Source organism: Eucalyptus grandis, chromosome 5, assembly GCF_016545825.1.
Source record: "Eucalyptus grandis isolate ANBG69807.140 chromosome 5, ASM1654582v1, whole genome shotgun sequence".
Classification (NCBI taxonomy): Eukaryota; Viridiplantae; Streptophyta; class Magnoliopsida; order Myrtales; family Myrtaceae; genus Eucalyptus; species Eucalyptus grandis.
The window spans coordinates 39,937,475-39,955,839 of NC_052616.1; the positions used below are offsets into that span (position 1 = coordinate 39,937,475).

Below are 18,365 nucleotides of genomic sequence, written 5' to 3' on the forward strand. Positions count from 1 at the left end.
TCAGAAGGGAGGTGCAAGCGGAATCCCTGCAGGTTTTTGCACGAGGCATCTCTTCCACGCAATGTTTACCACCAAGCTGCAAAGCTGTCGATGCCTGAGGATTGCCCTGGGAAGGGCCCTGAATCTAGTGCGGTGAATTCAGCGAATTCATCTTCTAGAAAGAGAGGCGATTCATCAATAGAAAAAAACCCTTGAATGGCCCAAGAAAAAGTTTGCCGCTACTGGATATCGGGCAATTGTGTGAAGGGCGATACATGTCCTTTCTTGCATTCATGGTTTCAAGGTGTTGATTTTGCCATGCTGGCTAAGCTTGAGGGGCATAAAAAGGTACTATTTACAGTTTTTGCCTTTTGTGTTCTCTCTTATATCCAAGACTATGGATAGAGAAAACTTGGTTGCATCGAATGTTTTGATAAACTCCAATTTGTTTCCGTCCTGTGCTAATCAAGATGTTGATTTATCATTACCTGTCTGGCATAAAAGTAAGTTTGTACTCACCTGATGCTTTTTATGACAGGGTGTTTCTGGAATAGCACTTCCTTCTGTATCTACCATGCTCTACTCTGGAAGCAAAGATGGAACAGTACGAATCTGGGACTGTCACACTGGTCAATGTGTTCAAGTGATCAACCTCAGGGGAGAAGTTGGGTGTTTCACTTGTGAAGGTCCTTGGTTGTTTGTCGGCATGCCTAATACAGTTAAGGTGAGCGGTTGACTGGGTCTCCTTTGGCCTTTGTTATTATTTTCTTTGGCAATTCTTGAATCAGTGAGCTGCTCAGCTTTAATTCATTGCTTTCTCTTGTATCTCTTGTAGGCATGGAATATCCAGAATGGTGCTAGTCATGATATCAGTGGACTAGTTGGATAGGTCCACACTATGGAAGTTGGTAATAACATGCTTTTTGCCAGAGCTGAGGTAATTTATTATTAGAGAGAATTTAATGTTAATTTAGGTGACTTATCTGCTGGAATTTTGTCTAGTCTGTTTCTTTAGAATCTTGTTCTGTGATATAACAACAATTGATGCCGAGTGTGAGGGTGGATTTTGGTTTAGACCTGAAGTTCCTCTCTTCTTCTTCAAGTGTGGCCCACCTAGGTCTTTTGATAATAACATGCTTTTGGCCGGAGCCGGGGTAATTTATTATTAGAAAGAATTTAATGTCAATTTCGGTGACTTATCTGCTGGAATTTTGTCTAGTCTGTTTCTTTAGAATCTCCTTCTGTGATAAAACAATTGATGCTGATTGTGAGTGTGGATTTTTGGTTTAGACCTGAAATTCTTCTCTTCTTCTTCTTCTTCAAGTGTGGCCCACCTAGGTCAACATTCCTGTGATCACTGACTGCCTCATTCTGTTAACACTTGTGCGAAATTATATTGGTCTTTTGATGATTACACTGAACAAATTTTGCTTCTAGGATGGCACTATCTTGGTGTGGAAAGGAGGTAGTGAGGCTGATCCTTTTCAGATGACTGCGCCTCTCAGGGGTCACACTCGGGGCGTGGTATCATTAACTGTTGGACGTGACCGGTTGTATTCAGGTTCCATTGACCAGACCATAAGGGTAAGCTGGTTTATTATAGATGTCTCTCCCCCTGATTAGTTAGTTGTGTGTCCTTTGAAGGGCATGGCTTGTCCCTCATAGTTTATGTTTTCCTTTGCATCACTTTTATTGGTTTGCTACAACCTCTCCTTATTTTTCTGTCCGGCTCTACTGTATGTAGTATTGTCCTGACCCTTCACATCTTATGTATTTTCTCCCCTGCAGGTGTGGGACTTGCACACTCTGGAGTGTGTTCAGGAACTTGTTGGACACATTGATGTGGTGATGTCACTTCTTTGCTGGGACCAGTACTTGATATCTTGTTCATTAGATCAGACAGTTAAGGTCTGGGGGGCCACTGAAGGAGGCAGCTTGGAAGTTGTGTATGCACATCATGAGGACCATGTATGTTGCTCGCTAATTTTTATTTATTTTTCATTTATTTTGACACTTGTGTGGATTATGGTATGTTGTGGTTGATGATGTTACTATAGGAAAACATGTAGACAATGAAGGTAAATTTTGTGTTTTCTTTTATTGACTTCATACGTGCAAAGTGCATGGACTTGTTTTACTATCTTAGATTGCAAAGATGCATCTTATTGCTCCTGTTGTATCTCCTCAGCTAAAAATAACTATATGAATAATGTAGAATGAATCTTTGTAATATAGGCATAATGTCAAGTATCTTCCATGTTCTTTTTGCTCTATGTGGAGAAGACATCATCTTTCACCTGTGGATGCTTTGTCAGTTTGTCACCGTGCTTCTTGTCTGATGGAAGTGATGTAATATCATATCTTGATGTTGCAAATATCATTTTGTCCGGCACAGGGTATTCTTGCACTTTCAGGGATGAGTGATGGTGGGGGCAAGCCAGTCCTCCTTTGTGCATGCATCGACAACACTGTTCGCTTGTATGAGCTCCCATCGTAAGTCCAAAATAATTTCTCTAATTTGTTTGACATCCTTGTCTCTCGGTGAAGACTGTTCTCTTCTTCTGCTTGGCTGACTTAATGCATCGTACTCCAGGTTCACTGAAAGGGGCAAGCTATTCTCAAGACGAGAAATTAGGACTCTTCAAGCAGCTCCCGGAGGCCTTTTTTTCACAGGAGATGCCGCAGGGATGCTGACCGTTTGGAACTGGTTGGATTTTCCGAAGAGCCAACAGCAGCTTCCTCATTCAATGGAGTCATGCTAAGTAGAAGAGAGAATCGATCAATCTATTGACATTGGAGTTCAAATTTCGCGAGGGAGACAATTTCATCTATGCCCCGATGCAGCTGGGATGTGATCTGAAGCAAGAAACGGGACCTACTGTCATCTGCACCGCAATCCCAGTTTTTGGTCTCTGTCATTTGTATGGACATTAGTTTTTTGTACAGCAACGGTTGCATTTGTATATGATTCGTCATTAGTAAATGAAATGCCTTTTGCTATTCAACTTGGGCAAATTTAATCTACTTTGGTCGTCATTAGTAGACCATAGGAGTTGCCGGAAGGAAACCTTTCTTGTTTTTGAGAGATTTTTCCGTGCTATTTTGGTTATCATTTTGTCTGTACTTTAGAATGTGGAATGAAAACTGCTGATACATTTCTCTTACATACTGCGGTTCAGATGAACAGATTTTTTAAAGTGAAACTGATACATGGAATTCATTCGAGCTTATGAAACTTCATAAGACGCTCCATCTCAACATTTTTGAAATTGATAGCAACAAGCTAGGACTAAACTCCCCATTGTGAGGTGTTTGGGACTTACCAGTATTTTGAGCACCCACTGAGCAATTATGAGTAGATAAGCTCAGGAAAGCGAATTCAAAGGCATGAAGAAACGTAAAAATTTGTGGAATTTACATAAGGAAAATAACTTCTTTCTTCTTCCATTTTGTCGATCATATTCTACTCATATTCTAACCCTTGCTCTCACTCCTGCTCTCAGATTTTTGTCCTGTCTCATTGCAGGACGTAGAAATCGAAACCCACACTTAAAATTAAAATTAAATTATCCCTACCTCAACCCTGAAAGTGGAGATTGGAACCCTCCACCTCCCCCTTCCATGTTGGAAGGGGAAGGGTGGTTATTAGGACAAATCCCAGTGGTCCAAGGAAAATAACTAGTTAACATATACTTTTTACATGTACTTCCTTGTATGCATGGGGTTGGAACCCATTGAGGATAGAATAGATCCAACAAAAGATTTATAAATTTGGACACAAGCGGCTTGAGAGCTTTAAATTCAAATATTTACTAAAAACAAGTCATTAGAAAAAAGTGGAAGGAGCACAGTCGATTCGGAAACATTATCTGATTCATCAAAAACCAACTAAACAACAGCAATCGGTTCAGCGGTGGATTCAATAATAGTTCGAAAGGTTGACTTATTCAGGAATCTTCGGATCTACGATTATTTTCAACTCCCCAAAGCATTTCATTGAATATAACACTTGGGCTAAGGGTCAAGTTGGTAATTTTTCTTACATCTCCACCGCTCGGAGCCCAGGTATCATATATGCCTCCAAACGCCTCCGTTTGACTGCCGCTCAGGCATGTAGTTGTAGATACATTAGTCTTTGTGGGTCGTTGGCAAAACATCTCCGACCTATGATGGCCCAACTATCTTTGACTTTGAGAAGAATATGAAGTCACACACATATTAATTTTCAGAGATTCGTTGAGTAAGTTGAATTGTACTTGCAATCTATTACTAAGTAAGAATTTTGTTGTAGAATGAACTTAAATCAATTGCATAATTTCTTTTGTTTTGAAATTAATGAAAAATTTATTGGACGGAAAAATGAACGACATTGAATGCTCAAGAAAATTGCAAGAAAAGCATGCTAAAATAGATTAAAAAAAAATTCTACTTTCTTGTTTTCCACCCCCACACCTTAATGGGTACAGTACATAGTCATCTTGATTTGTGGACATTGCAATATAAATCATGATTCAGATACGTATATCAACAATCATAAATAACCCACTTTTGATTTATCCATCTTACAGAAGGTGGCAGTTGGAAGAGATTATCCAACAACTGCTCATAATAAAATTAACATTTATATCCAAGTATAAATACGTCCATTTCTCTTTATTATCTCTGCATTGACCCATATCACAACTTTACTCGTTTGCTATTGTCTCAGAGCACTTTCTCTTTGATTATGGCGGGAAGACAAAGAAGAAACCATCCAAGAATGAGATGAAACAAATTGAGAATGAGAACCGGAGACTTACAGCATATTCAAAGTGTAAACATAGTGTCTACAAATAAGCAAGCAAGCTTGTGACCCGCTGTGGAGTGGAGGCGGGATTTGTAGTACTCTTTCATGGCGGAAAAACCTTTTCTTATGTTCATCCATCTATCGATACAATCGCCAATCGATTCCTCTACCAAAACCCTCAGCCTAATGATAGGTCTCATACTTTTGAGTCTATCGTAATGAGCTCAACCAACAACATGATGAGCTCATTAATCAAATCGAAGCTGAGAAGGCACGGGGCAAAGTGTTGAAGCGACTGACCAAAGGAAAAGGCGATGTGGCATTGTGGGAAGCTCCCACTGAAGAGCTCAACCGGGAAAAGCTCTACCAAATGAAGGTGCGAATGGAGGACCTTCGACAAAACTTGTGGCGGTCAATCAATGAACCAACGCAAGAAGAGGCATCCACATGCTTTCAAGGACAGAAGTTGGGGAAATAATCCCTTGGCGACAAATTTGCATTATAGTTTTGCTCCAATTTTCATCCCGTGATATGAAAATAAGGAAGGATTATTTTGAGTGATAGTTTTAATTTATTTTATATGTGCTCATTATAACAAGTTCAAATTTGCATTGTATTACTGCTTCAATTTTAATGAGTTCACAATCTAGCTATTTTTGTTTGCGTCCCAAAAGATGACTCAAACACATCATCAAATGGTGATCCAAATCAGTCCATCAATTTTAAGCACAATCTCTCCCAGTATCATATCTTGCGTGGTATTGGAGTTCATTTGAAGTTATGATTTAGCCTAACGAACTGTAGTAGTCACCATTAACTGTTCGAGGTCAGCTAGAAACCAATCGAGATGTAGGATGTTGTCTTGATTCCTATACCATTGGCGTTTCTAAGTTCGGGACTTATTTACGTTAACATTTCTATTAACACCTTTTTGATACCTAACTTGAGAGTGATTGTTCATCTAAGTGATCACACAACTTTCACCAATTATGGTCCTAAAAGGTCTTCAATGTTGCTAAATGTCCATGCAAATTTTCTTGAAGGTTCATTATGATCCTAAACTAGACCTAACCATTCTAGAAAAGGAAATGAACAAACAATACATTGGAATTGCAAGAATTAAATACCAAAGTATTGAAAAAGGCTTAAAGTAAAGTATGAGAAAGAAAACCCAATAATCATCATACATAGTCAAGTTATAATCCCTAGGACATGATCCCCATGAGCTATAATTAAATCAAGTCCATTCCTTTCTAAAGGACCTTTTTACTAAAATTGAATATCAAATGTACTCATTAAAATCCTTAAACTAATGGTTATGCTAACTAAAGAAAATTAAGCTATATCTTTAGGGTTTTTTTTTTAACCATACATTTTTTTGTGGCTCTTCATTTCTTATAAGTTCTATGGGTTATAAGTTCCATGAACTAATTGGAGATCAAATGGGCTATGACCAAAAGTAATGAGCGAAATTCTAAAAGATTCGGATGGGCCCTTGGGCTTGATCCGTTGCACTGTAGGCTTCACTTTTTCTTTTGCTCTTGTTAATATTCATTTGTCCACAAAAATTTCAGGTGTCAACATGAAGGTGTGCTTCATTGTTTTTGCGGTCCTCACAAGTAACAAAGTAAATATTTAAGTTGAGATATCTTGATATAGAATGATATTTGAATTAAGGGAGAGCAAACCTAATGCTAAGTTCACATATGACGGGTATGAGTTGTGTTAGGAAAAATCCCATACTAGAAAATGAGTGTTATCGAGTAGTTGATATATCATTATTTACCCATAACTTATTGACTCAACCTTTTGAGTGAAGATGAGTTTAGTTGAATATGTTAATAAGGTCAGACTTGGACTTTCTATTAGCAATTTCTCTGGATGAAAATGTTGGGTTTCTGCTATGCGCCCCAATAAGTGTAAGTCCTCTTCTCCTCAATTATAATTAAAATAATAGCACATGCGAATGCAACTTGCATGTACTTATAAGTAATAAAAATAATTAAATTTGTAAAGAGATAAATATGATTTGTAAAGATTTTAATATATTTTTGGATGTGATATGTTCTAAAATGCGAGGTGAGAGATTTACGAGATAGTTGACGATTATTTGTATTTAAACTTGAAAGGTAGATTATTTATTAATTATTTATATTTTATTTCTTTGATCCATAGTTATGTGTGATCATATGGTTTTTTCTAGTATATACATATATATTTGGAACTATTTCTCATATAATTTTAAGGTTGAAGTGACCATTGATAAAAGTTGCTTGATTAAGAGTAGAACGATTATGTTTAACTTATTTGAGTGTGGGCACGTCTTCAGAGTTTTCCATAAACTACTCTTCCCATATTTTATGAAAATCACGATCATGTTCATTGTAATGTCTTTATAATAATTTTCTATACTATCTAAGCAGCGGTTTCATAGAAAATCTAATTTTATTTGAAAGCAAAATGAAAAGATAAAACAAAAAAGAATGAATGAAAGAAGAAAAAGAGAGCCCAATATCGACACTTGGTACGATTATATGAAGGGGTAACTTTTTCGATGAGGAATGGATGCCGAGTAATCATCAACCATGGCTATTAACTATCTCGGAAAATGAGATCCGTGAGCATTTGTATGTAATTCTGCAAAGATCATATAAACTACCAATTTTCCTCACGAAAATAAATTTATTTGGTAACTGAAACATGTCCAACCTATGATGATCCAATTATCTTTGACATTGAGCGGGATATGAAGTTACATAAATATTCATTTTGGAATTTCTTATAGATTGGACCTAAATAGATTGCATAATCTCATTTTTTCAAACTTTATTAAAATTGATGGATGAAATCATGGATGACGTTGAATGCTCGAATTTTTTTTTTGGAAAGTAGGCTAAAATAGAAAAAAAAAATCTACTTTCTTGCTTTCAGCGACATACCATAATCCGTAGATAACATACTTATCTCGACTTTCATAGACGTTGTGATAGTGATTAGTATGTATATCATGATCACGATATTCTTATCCACAACGATAAATAACCTTACTATTATTTAATCCATCTTATAGAAGGTGACAGCCCAAAAGAGGTTGTCTCTCAACTGCTTATACTGAATTTGACATTCACATCCATGTATAAATACGTGCATTTTCTCTTTGTTATCTCTGCGCTAACCAAAATCACAGCTTTATTCTATTTTCTTTGTGTTAGCCAATATCACAGCTTACTCGTTTGCTACTTGTGTTAGATTAATTTCTTTGACTATGGCAGGAAGACAAACAGGAGAGAATCCAAGACCTGGGATGAAACAAATTGAAAATGAGAGTAGCAGGCTTATTACATTTTCAAAACGTAAATCCAGCATCAACAAAAAGGCAAAGGAGCTCGTGACCCTTTGCGGGGCGGAGGTGGGTTTTGTAGCATTCTCTCCTTCTGGAAATCCCTTTTCTTTTGCCCATCCATCCATTGATGCAGTCGCCAATCGGTTCCTCAACCGAAACCCTTCGCCCAACAATAGTTCTCAAGCTTTGGTCGAGTCCTATCGGCAGGCCAAATGTAAGGAGCTCAACCAACAGCATGATGAGCTCTACAATCAAATCAAAGCTGAGAAGGCACAAGGCAAAGCGTTGAAGCAACTGACCAAAGGAAAAAGCGATGCGGCATGGTGGGAAGCTCCCATCGAAGAGCTCAATCGGGAAGAACTCTACCAAATGAAGGGGCGAATGGAGGAGCTTAAGCGGAGCTTGAGGAGGTCGATCAATCAAAAGACTCAAGGAGAGGCATCCGGATCCTCTCAAGGGCAGGAGTTGGAGAAATAATTCCACATTTCAAAAGTGGACAACATTTTTTCCTTATTTATAAGATTTTTTTTCTGTTCAAGAAAAATATTTTCTCAAAGTTAATATTTTCCGTGAAACGAATGCCGAAAATCCAAAAAACATTTTCCAAAATTTATTTTTCACGAAATGAACGGAGCCTTAATATTCATCGGTTTTTCCTAAAGAGACCAAGCCTTATGTTGGAAATATAATTTGATAACTTAGGAAATACCATCCTGAGTATCAATGATTGATTTATTTAGTCGGTAATTGACTTGGTAAAATAGGAATTAGAATCGATGTATATTTTCTTTTATTCCTTTCCTGTTTTACTCTTTGCCCTTTGTATTACAAATAGTGTAATCAGCATGTACAACAGTAATATACAGAAATACAAAAGCTCCAGTTTCCTCTCCACCTTATTTTCTATCATGGTATCAGAGCAACAGATTCTAGCCTAAGCTTCCGCATCTTCGTTGCCCTTCGGTTCTTTTCTGGTCTGTTGTTGCGACATCAACTCTACAAAACAAACCAGCCACCGAATAGGAATTTCTTCTCTGCTCTTTTTTTTTTTTTTTTTAAAAAAACCTTGATAAAATCATCCAATGGAGGAAACCTCCAACTCACCTCACCAAGCCTCAGATCCAGAACCAGTCGACCCGATAGAAGAAGGAGCGATACCTGCTCGATCATCAATTATTGCTTCGTCGGTACCTCCTCAGCCATCTGTTACGGCGCCACCTGCTTCGTTCCAAATGCATGGACCAATTCAGTGGCCTCATCTCGGCTGGTACCCTATTCAAGGCCAATGGGCCATTTGGTCGAGCAATGTATGGGCTCAACGAGCTTACTGGAGAGGAAAATGGAATGGGCTCGGAATCGACCCGAAGGACGTGGATCTTCTCGGGAAAACTATCCAAACGACGGGTCGTGCTGGACAAGAACGGGTCCTGAATCTGGATCCATCCCAATGGATCCCTACCCGATTCCACAACCCGGTTTCCAAACTGGTTTTCTGCCCTACGCATTTCCGTTCAACGGTGGCCGTCCCAAGCCCGGAGATCCCCTTCACACGACAACGGCCGACGAACCGGAGCTCCGACTTATCAACATGCAGCTCATCGGACAGGACAACTACAACACCTGGGCTCAGGACCTCCGGCGAGCACTCGTAACGAAGGACAAGGATGGTTTCCTTGATGGCACCGTCCCCTATCCAACCGACGAACGAATGCAACGTTTCTAGAAAAAAATGCAACCAATTAGTCCGTACTGGATCAGAAATTGTCTCGCTCCAAACGTTGCAGCTGGGCTACCGCCAATCGAGGACTCCAAGACCTTTTGGGCAAACATCCGAGAGATGTATGGACGTCTCAATCCGACGAAGCTCTTTACCATTACCCAGGCTATCTCGGAGCTGAAACAAAACAATCAATCGGTCACTACCTGCTTTAATCGGCTTCTCGGCTCTTTGGAATGAGCTCAAGGCAGCGGAGGAACGACTCGAGGGTCCCGAAGAAACGCTGAAACAGTACCAGAAAATTAAGGAACGGGAGAGTGTGACTTGGTTTCTACTTATCTTGAACGATACGTACTCACCTTTTCGATCGCAGATCTTGGCGATGGACCCGTTACCTTCGCTCGGCCGGATCTACCAACTGGTGGTCCAAGAGGAAAGCCAGCAGCAAGCCGCAACCAAGCACGGCAGAGTCGGCGAATAAGTCGCCCTTGCTGCCTTCCAAACGAACTTCAGATTTGGAGAGACGCCACACTGTGTCCATGGCAGTCACAGCATGGCTGGAGGAGTCGAGAGCTTCGCACAAGAAGGGGGCGGACACGGACGTTTTGGGACGATGATTGGGGTAGGTGGAAACCCTACAATCAACGGCTGGGATGGAAGCAAATTGGACGGCTACGGTTTGATCCGCCCATCAGCATCCAACGGTCCACATCAGAAGAGATCGGACGGTCCTTATCTAATCGCCGGCCCAAGCGAATCCAACACCCTTTATTTGGCCACGACAGCACCCGCATATAGGGCATCCGGAGGCTCACAAAATGCCACATCATCCACCAAAAATACTGGGCAAAATCAAAAATTAAGGGTAAATACTGTGAATATTGTAGACGTCCTCATCATCCTATTGATATGTGCTGGAAATTACATGGAAAACCAGGTGATAAGAAGGAAAAAGATGTTGCTGCTTACCAGGTTTCAACACGAAGGACTGATGGAGCAAATCAAATAATTACCTAAGATCAGTATCAGAATATAATGAAAGCATTAAATCAGCTGGCAACAAATGATAAGGCTGCGAATTTTTCAAGTATTTCTTTATACAAGGAAAATTCAATATCAGTTGATGCATGGATAGTTGATTTGGGTGCTAGTGATCATATAGTTTGCAATGAACGGTCATTTACTAATATTCAAAAGATGCCACATTCTTCGGTATATGTACGCCCCCCAATGGAAATACCACTCATGTTACCAAAATTGGTACTATCCAACTTAGTCCAGATATTATTCTCAAAAATGTTCTATTCATTCCTGATTTTGAGTTCAATCTCTTATCAGTCTCAAAAGCTTGTGAGGATAATTCTTGTCGTGCCATATTCAATCGCAATGATTACTTCTTTCAGGACCTTTTGACTGGCAGCCCCGATGGGCTTGGGTAGTGTTGCAGAAGGGCTATATTTTTGGATTGATCCCCAAAGGAATTTCAAATTACTCAATAAAAGCATTTCTTGTAATGTCATTGCGAGTAATAAAAATCTTATTTTTCATCAATGCTTGGGTCATACTACAAAATTCCCTTATTCTAAATGTCCAATCTACCCATTGGCAAAACAGTCTCAAACACATTATCCAGTTAGCACATCTAGATCCACCAGTGCTTTCTCTTTACTTTATTTGGATATTTGGGGACCCTACCACACTCCACATCGTGATGGGTCTCGATTTTTCTTGACCATTGTTGATGACTATACTCGAGCTACTTGGGTTTTCCTTATGCAATCCAAAAGTCAGACTTTTTCAACACTGTCGAATTTTCTATCTCTCATTAAAAATCAATTCGACAGACCTGTCCAGAAAATTCGTACGGATAATGGACGTGAGTTCTTTTCTGCGGAATGTGAATCATTCTTGTCTTCACGAGGTATTCTACATGAGAGTTCATGTAATTATACACCCCAACAAAATGGGATTGTCGAAAGAAAACATCGTCACCCCTTAGAGGTAGCTCGAGCCCTAAAATATCAAGCTTCCATACCTGAAGAATTTTGGGGTGATTGTGTAATCACAACAGCTTATTTGATCAATCGCATGCCGACTAGAATTCTTAATGGGCGGACTCCTTTTGAATTACTTTATGGAAAGCAACCAATAATTGATCATCTTCGAGTTTTCGGATGTTTCTATTATGCGGCGAATCTGGGCCACCGAAGTAAAATGGATCCTCATGCCATTCGGTGTGTTTTTATGGGATATCCTACATTGCAAAAAGGCTATTGGGTCATGGAAATCTCTACGGGGCATTTTTTTGTTAGCAAGGATGTTGTCTTCCAAGAAGATATTTTTCCTTTTCAAGAAACTACGTCGATGTCTTCCATTCCAGAGTCAGATCATCGACCTTTCTTATCAGAAGACGATCTCACTGTTCAGAATCAGTATATATTTATTGCACCAAAACAACATATGCCCGATGATTCAAATCGAGCAATCGACTCACCAATTTCTTCACCTGAGGAAGATACTTCATCAAATTCTTTAGTGACCTCTTCGCCGATGATCCACCAGAATCCGTCTCCTGTAATATCAGAAGAAACCAGAATTGAGCAGCCTTGGCATTATGGACGTCACATTAGACCTCCTACATGGACAAATGATTATATATGTCCTACGTTGGATTGTCTAGGTACGCAGTACCCAGTATCATCTTATGTTTCATTTAGTAGACTGTTATCAGAACACATGTGCCGCATTAGTAGAATTTCGGAAGAACAGGAACCATCATCGTACTCTGAAGCAGCACATGATCTTAAATGGCAGCATGCTATGGAAGCTGAACTCAAGGCTCTCAATGAGAATCAGACTTGGGACATTGTTCCATTACCAGCAGGAAGAAAACCTATTAGCTGCAAATGGGTTTATAAAATCAAATTTAAAGCCGATGAAACCGTTGAACGATACAAGGCCCGTTTAGTTGCAAAAGGGTTCACGCAACGAGAAGGCTTTGATTATCATGAAACATTCTCTCTTGTGGCAAAAGAAGTCAATGTTCGTTCTTTCTTATCCATTGCTACTTTTCGCAATTGGCCGCTGCATCAAATTGATGTTAATAATGCTTTCTTACATGGAGATCTAGATGAAGAGATTTACATGGAGCTTCCATAGGGATTACGCAGATAGGGGGAGTCTCGTGTGTGTCGTCTCCGCAAATCCCTGTATGGACTCAAACAGGCTTCTAGACAATGGTATGCTAAGTTCACTGCTACTTTAACCAACATAGGTTTTCAGCATTCCAGACACGATTATGCCTTGTTCACATGGACTGAAGGTACGTCATCAATCTATCTTTTAATATATGTTGATGACATTCTTATCATGGGGAATAATGAACTGTCTATTGCAAAATTCAAAAGCTATCTCCATTCCACTTTCCATATCAAAGACTTGGGATCTCCTAAGTATTTTCTAGGCATTGAGATAGCTCGGTCTGACAGAGGAATATCTCTCAGCCAAAGAAAGTTCATTTTGGAAATAGTCTCTGAAGCAGGATTATCAGGATGCAAACCGGCAGTTATTCCGATTGAACATAATACAAGGTTTATGACACATGAGTATGATTCGACCTCATCTTCTCTCATTGAAGATTCGTTACTTGAAGATCCATCAATATACCAACAACTTGTTGGGAAACTGATTTATCTCACGATAACAAAACCGGATATATGCTATGCTGTGCAAATACTCAGTCAATTCATGCACAAACCAAAGCAGTCTCATATGAATGCAGCCTTGAAAGTGGTGAAATACTTGAAGGGATGCGCAGGACTTGGAATTTTTCTATCTCGAGATTGCGACATGAAAATGATGGCATATTGTGATACGGATTATGCCACTTGTCCAATGACGAGAAGATCCATCACTAGTTTTTGTATCAAATTTGGGAAGTCTCTTATCTCGTGGAAAACAAAAAAGCAGTCAACCGTATCACTATCATCACCAGAATCAGAATATCGAGCTATGGCAAACACTGTTTCCGAAATAATCTGGATACGAGGATTACTTGCGGATCTTGGAGTACAAGTGGATGGACCCACTAAATTATTCTGTGACAATGATGCTGCACTCAAGTTAGCAGCCAATCCAATGTTTCATGAAAGGACTAAGCATATAGAGGTCGATTGTCATTTCACTCGAGACAAGATTTGAGAATGGATCATTACAACAAGAGGAATGGGAACTACGAAGCAACCTGCGGACATTTTTACCAAGCCATTATGCCAAAGACAACATGCATATCTATTAAGCAAGCTTGGTGACCTCGATATATATAGACCACCAGCTTGAGGGGGAATGTTGGAAATATAATTTGATAACTTAGGAAATACTATCCTGAGTATCAATGATTGATTTATTTAGTCGATAACTGACTTGGTAAAATAGGAATTAGAATCGATGTATATTTCTTTTATTCATTTCCTATTTTACTCTTTGCCCTTTGTATTACAAATAGTGTAATCAGCATGTACAACAGTAATATACAGAAATACAAAAGCTCCAGTTTCCTCTCTACCTTATTTTCTGTCACCTTAGAGCATTATATACTTTATATCTTTTAATTTTCTTTTCCTTTTTCTTTAAAAAAATTCCCTCTTTTCCAGTACAAAATCAAGGAAATCTATAAGGCGACTTAGCTAGCAAGTTACCTCGGTAACCTCCACGCCTCGTGAGGTGTAGCCTTGCCTACCTAAAAAGAAGGCCTAAGGCCAACGGCTATTTCCATCCAAGAACGCTCGTCTCCGCCGTCTTTCCGCTTCTCTCTCCGCTGCTCTCTCGCCGTGTAAAGCCTTTCCGATCATTGGACCGCCAATCTCCGTTCTTCGACTCGAGCGCGATCGTGGGTTCGTCGCTTTGCGTCTCCTCAGGTTTGCTTGCTTGCTTCTTTCGACGCCTCTCTCCCCGCGGTTTCTAGCGAGCAAGTTTCCGCTAGGTGGGTTTTGTCTTCTTCTTTCGACGATGGCGATCTCCCGCTTGCCGTCGGAGGGGTTTCTGGAAGGTGGGTTTCCGGCGGTGACGACGAGGGCCGTTAGGCTTCCGTTCGGTACTCGTTCGCGGGGATTGTTGGGTTTCTTGATCCCGAAGGAATCAGGTTTTCTTCCGCCTGAAAGGATCGGGGATTTGTTATCTTGATTTTGAGGGGCTGTTACTGGGATGGCGAGTTTGGAAATTGGGTTTCATAACTGCAAGTTTTCACGTGAAGGGCTTGGACAATGTGACGTCGTTGTACCATTGAGTCATTCGTGTTCTAGGTTTTTCAGTTTATCCTGCTTCTGGATGATTTTGATCTGGTTGGAACTGAAAGAGATGGGAATCATGGATGGAGATGGTTATGCATTCTCTTATAGGTCGATCGTTCCTTATTCTGTCCGTGTTTTTGGTGATAGAGGAAGTGACATGCCTGGGATTGCTGGCTACAGCGGACCTTGGTTTTTCTGCGATGGATATTCTTGCAAGAACGAGTTCTGGTGCTTTGAGTTGACTTTGGATAGGTTATTCGGTTCAGGGATTGATTGTCTGTGTTTCTGTATAATAGCATGGATATTAAGACAGCAAGGAGTACTGTGGGTTGGACACATAAATCAGCTGCTCACTATAATCGGCTTCGAACAGCACCAACAAGCCCCGGAGTTTGCACTTTTTGGTCAAAAGGGAGGTGCAAGCGGAATCCCTGCAGGTTTTTGCACGAGGCTTCTCTTCCACGCAATGTTTACCACCGAGCTGCAAAGCTGTCGATGCCTGAGGATTGCCCTGGGAAGGGCCCTGAATCTAGTGCGGTGAATTCAGCGAATTCATCTTCTAGAAAGAGAGGCGATTCATCAATAGAAAAAAACCCTCAAACGCCCCAAGAAAAAGTTTGCCGCTACTGGATATCGGGCAATTGTGTGAAGGGCGATGCATGTCCTTTCTTGCATTCATGGTTTCAAGGTGTTGATTTTGCCATGCTGGCTAAGCTTGAGGGGCATAAAAGGTACTATTTACAGTTTTTGCCTTTTGTGTTCTCTCTTATATCCAAGACTATGGATAGAGAAAACTTGGTTGCATCGAATGTTTTGTTAAACTCCAATTTGTTTCCGTCCTGTGCTAATCAAGATGTTGATTTATCATTACCTGTCTGGCATAAAAGTAGGTTTGTACTCACCTGATGCTTTTTATGACAGGGTGTTTCTGGAATAGCACTTCCTTCTGGATCTACCAAGCTATACTCTGGAAGCAAAGATGGAACAGTACGAATCTGGGACTGTCACACTGGTCAATGTGTTCAAGTGATCAACCTCAGGGAGAAGTTGGGTGTTTCACTTGTGAAGGTCCTTGGGTGTTTGTCGGCATGCCTAATACAGTTAAGGTGAGCGGTTGACTGGGTCTCCTTTGGCCTTTGTTATTATTTTCTTCAGCAATTCTTGAATTAGTGAGCTGCTCAGCTTTAATTCATCGCTTTCTCTGGTATCTCTTGTAGGCATGGAATATCCAGAATGGTGCTAGTCATGATATCAGTGGACTAGTTGGATAGGTCCACACTATGGAAGTTGGTAATAACATGCTTTTTGCCAGAGCTGAGGTAATTTATTATTAGAGAGAATTTAATGTTAATTTAGGTGACTTATCTGCTGGAATTTTGTCTAGTCTGTTTCTTTAGAATCTTGTTCTGTGATATAACAACAATTGATGCCGAGTGTGAGGGTGGATTTTGGTTTAGACCTGAAGTTCCTCTCTTCTTCTTCTTCAAGTGTGGCCCACCTAGGTCTTTTGATAATAACATGCTTTTTGCCGGAGCCGGGGTAATTTATTATTAGAAAGAATTTAATATCAATTTAGGTGACTTGTCTGCTGGAATTTTGTCTAGTCTGTTTCTTTAGAATCTCCTTCTGTAATAAAACAATTGATGCTGAGTGTGAGGGTGGACTTTTGGTTTAGACCTGAAATTCTTCTCTTCTTCTTCTTCTTCTTCAAGTGTGGCCCACCTAGGTCAACATTCCTGTGATCACTGACTGCCTCATTCTGTTGACACTTGTGCTAAATTATATTGGTCTTTTGATAATTATACTGAACAAATTTTGCTTCTAGGATGGCACTATCTCGGTGTGGAAAGGAGGTAGTGAGGCTAATCCTTTTCAGATGGCCGCACCACTCAGGGGTCACACTCAGGGTGTGGTGTCATTAACTGTTGGGCGTGACCGGTTGTATTCAGGTTCCACTGACAGGATCATAAGGGTAAGCTGGTTTATTATAGATGTCTCTCCCCCTGATTAGTTAGTTGTGTGTCCTGGAAAGGCATGACTTGGCCCTCCTAGTTTATGTTTTCTTTTGCATCACTTTTATTGGTTTGCTGCGATCTCTCTGTGTTTTTCTGCCCCACTATACTGTAGTATTGTCCTGACCCTTCACATCTTTGTTTTTTTTCTCGCCTGCAGGTGTGGGACTTGCATACTCTGGAGTGTGTTCAGGAACTTGTTGGACACACTGATTTGGTGATGTCACTTCTTTGCTGGGACCAGTACTTGATATCATGTTCATTGGATCAGACAGTTAAGGTCTGGGGTGCCACTGAAGGAGGCAGCTTGGAAGTTGTGTATACACATCATGAGGACCATGTATGTTGCTCTCTAATTTTCATTTATTTATTTATTTTGGCACTTGTGTGGATTATGGTATGTTGTGGTTAATGATGGTACTAGAAGGAAAAAGTTTAGACAATAAGGGTGAATTTGTGTTTTTCTGTTGTTGACTTCATATGTGTGAAGTGCATGGACTTGTTTTACTATCTTAGATCACAAAGATGCGTCTTATTGATCTTTAATTGTATTTCCTCCAATAAAAATAATTATTTGAATAATGTAGAATGAATCTGTGTAATACAGGCATAATTTCAAGTATCTTCCATGTTTTTGCTCTATGTGGCGAAGATATGAATTTTCATTTTTCACCCGTCGATGCTTTGTCAGTTTCTTACTGTACTCCTAGTCTCATGGAATTGATGTAATATCATATCTTGATGTTGCAAATATCATTTTGTCCGGCACAGGGTATTCTTGCACTGTCAGGGATGAGTGATGCGGGTGGTAAGCCAGTCCTCCTTTGCGCTTGCAGTGACAACACTGTTCGCTTGTATGAGCTCCCATCGTAAGTCCAAAAAAATTTCTCTAATTGGTTTGACATCCTTGTCTCTCAGTGAAGACTGTTCTCTTCTTCTGCTTGGCTGACTTCATGCATCGTACTCCAGGTTCACTGAAAGGGGCAAGATATTCTCAAGACGAGAAATTAGGACTCTTCAAACAGCTCCTGGAGGCCTTTTCTTCACGGGAGACGCCACGGGGATGCTGACTGTTTGGAACTGGTTGGATCTCCCAAAGAGCCAACAAGAGCAGCTTCCTCATTTGATGGAGTCATGCTAAGTAGAAGAGAGAATATTGAGATCGGAGTTCAAATTTTGCAAGGAAGACGATGTCATCCATGCCCTGACGCAAGTGGAATGTGATTTGATGGAGTCATGC

At 40.1% G+C, this 18,365-nt stretch overlaps 1 protein-coding gene and 2 pseudogenes across 1 annotated transcript; all 3 read left to right on the forward strand.

Moving 5' to 3' along the window:
* Positions 1-2,923, forward strand: LOC104446967 (annotated as a pseudogene).
* Positions 2,924-8,030: 5,107 nt separating this feature from the next.
* Positions 8,031-8,585, forward strand: LOC120293890 (agamous-like MADS-box protein AGL61). Its single transcript, XM_039313680.1, has one exon. The coding sequence runs from the start codon at positions 8,031-8,033 to the stop codon at positions 8,583-8,585; it is 555 nt and encodes a 184-aa protein (XP_039169614.1).
* A 6,136-nt stretch (positions 8,586-14,721) lies between these two features.
* On the forward strand, positions 14,722-18,285 carry LOC104430218 (annotated as a pseudogene).
* Positions 18,286-18,365: the final 80 nt, after the last annotated feature.

Bases quoted from the DNA above. Each gene is read 5' to 3' on its own strand.
- LOC120293890 (XM_039313680.1), top strand. From the start codon at position 8,031: ATGGCAGGAAGACAAACAGGAGAGAATCCAAGACCTGGGATGAAACAA.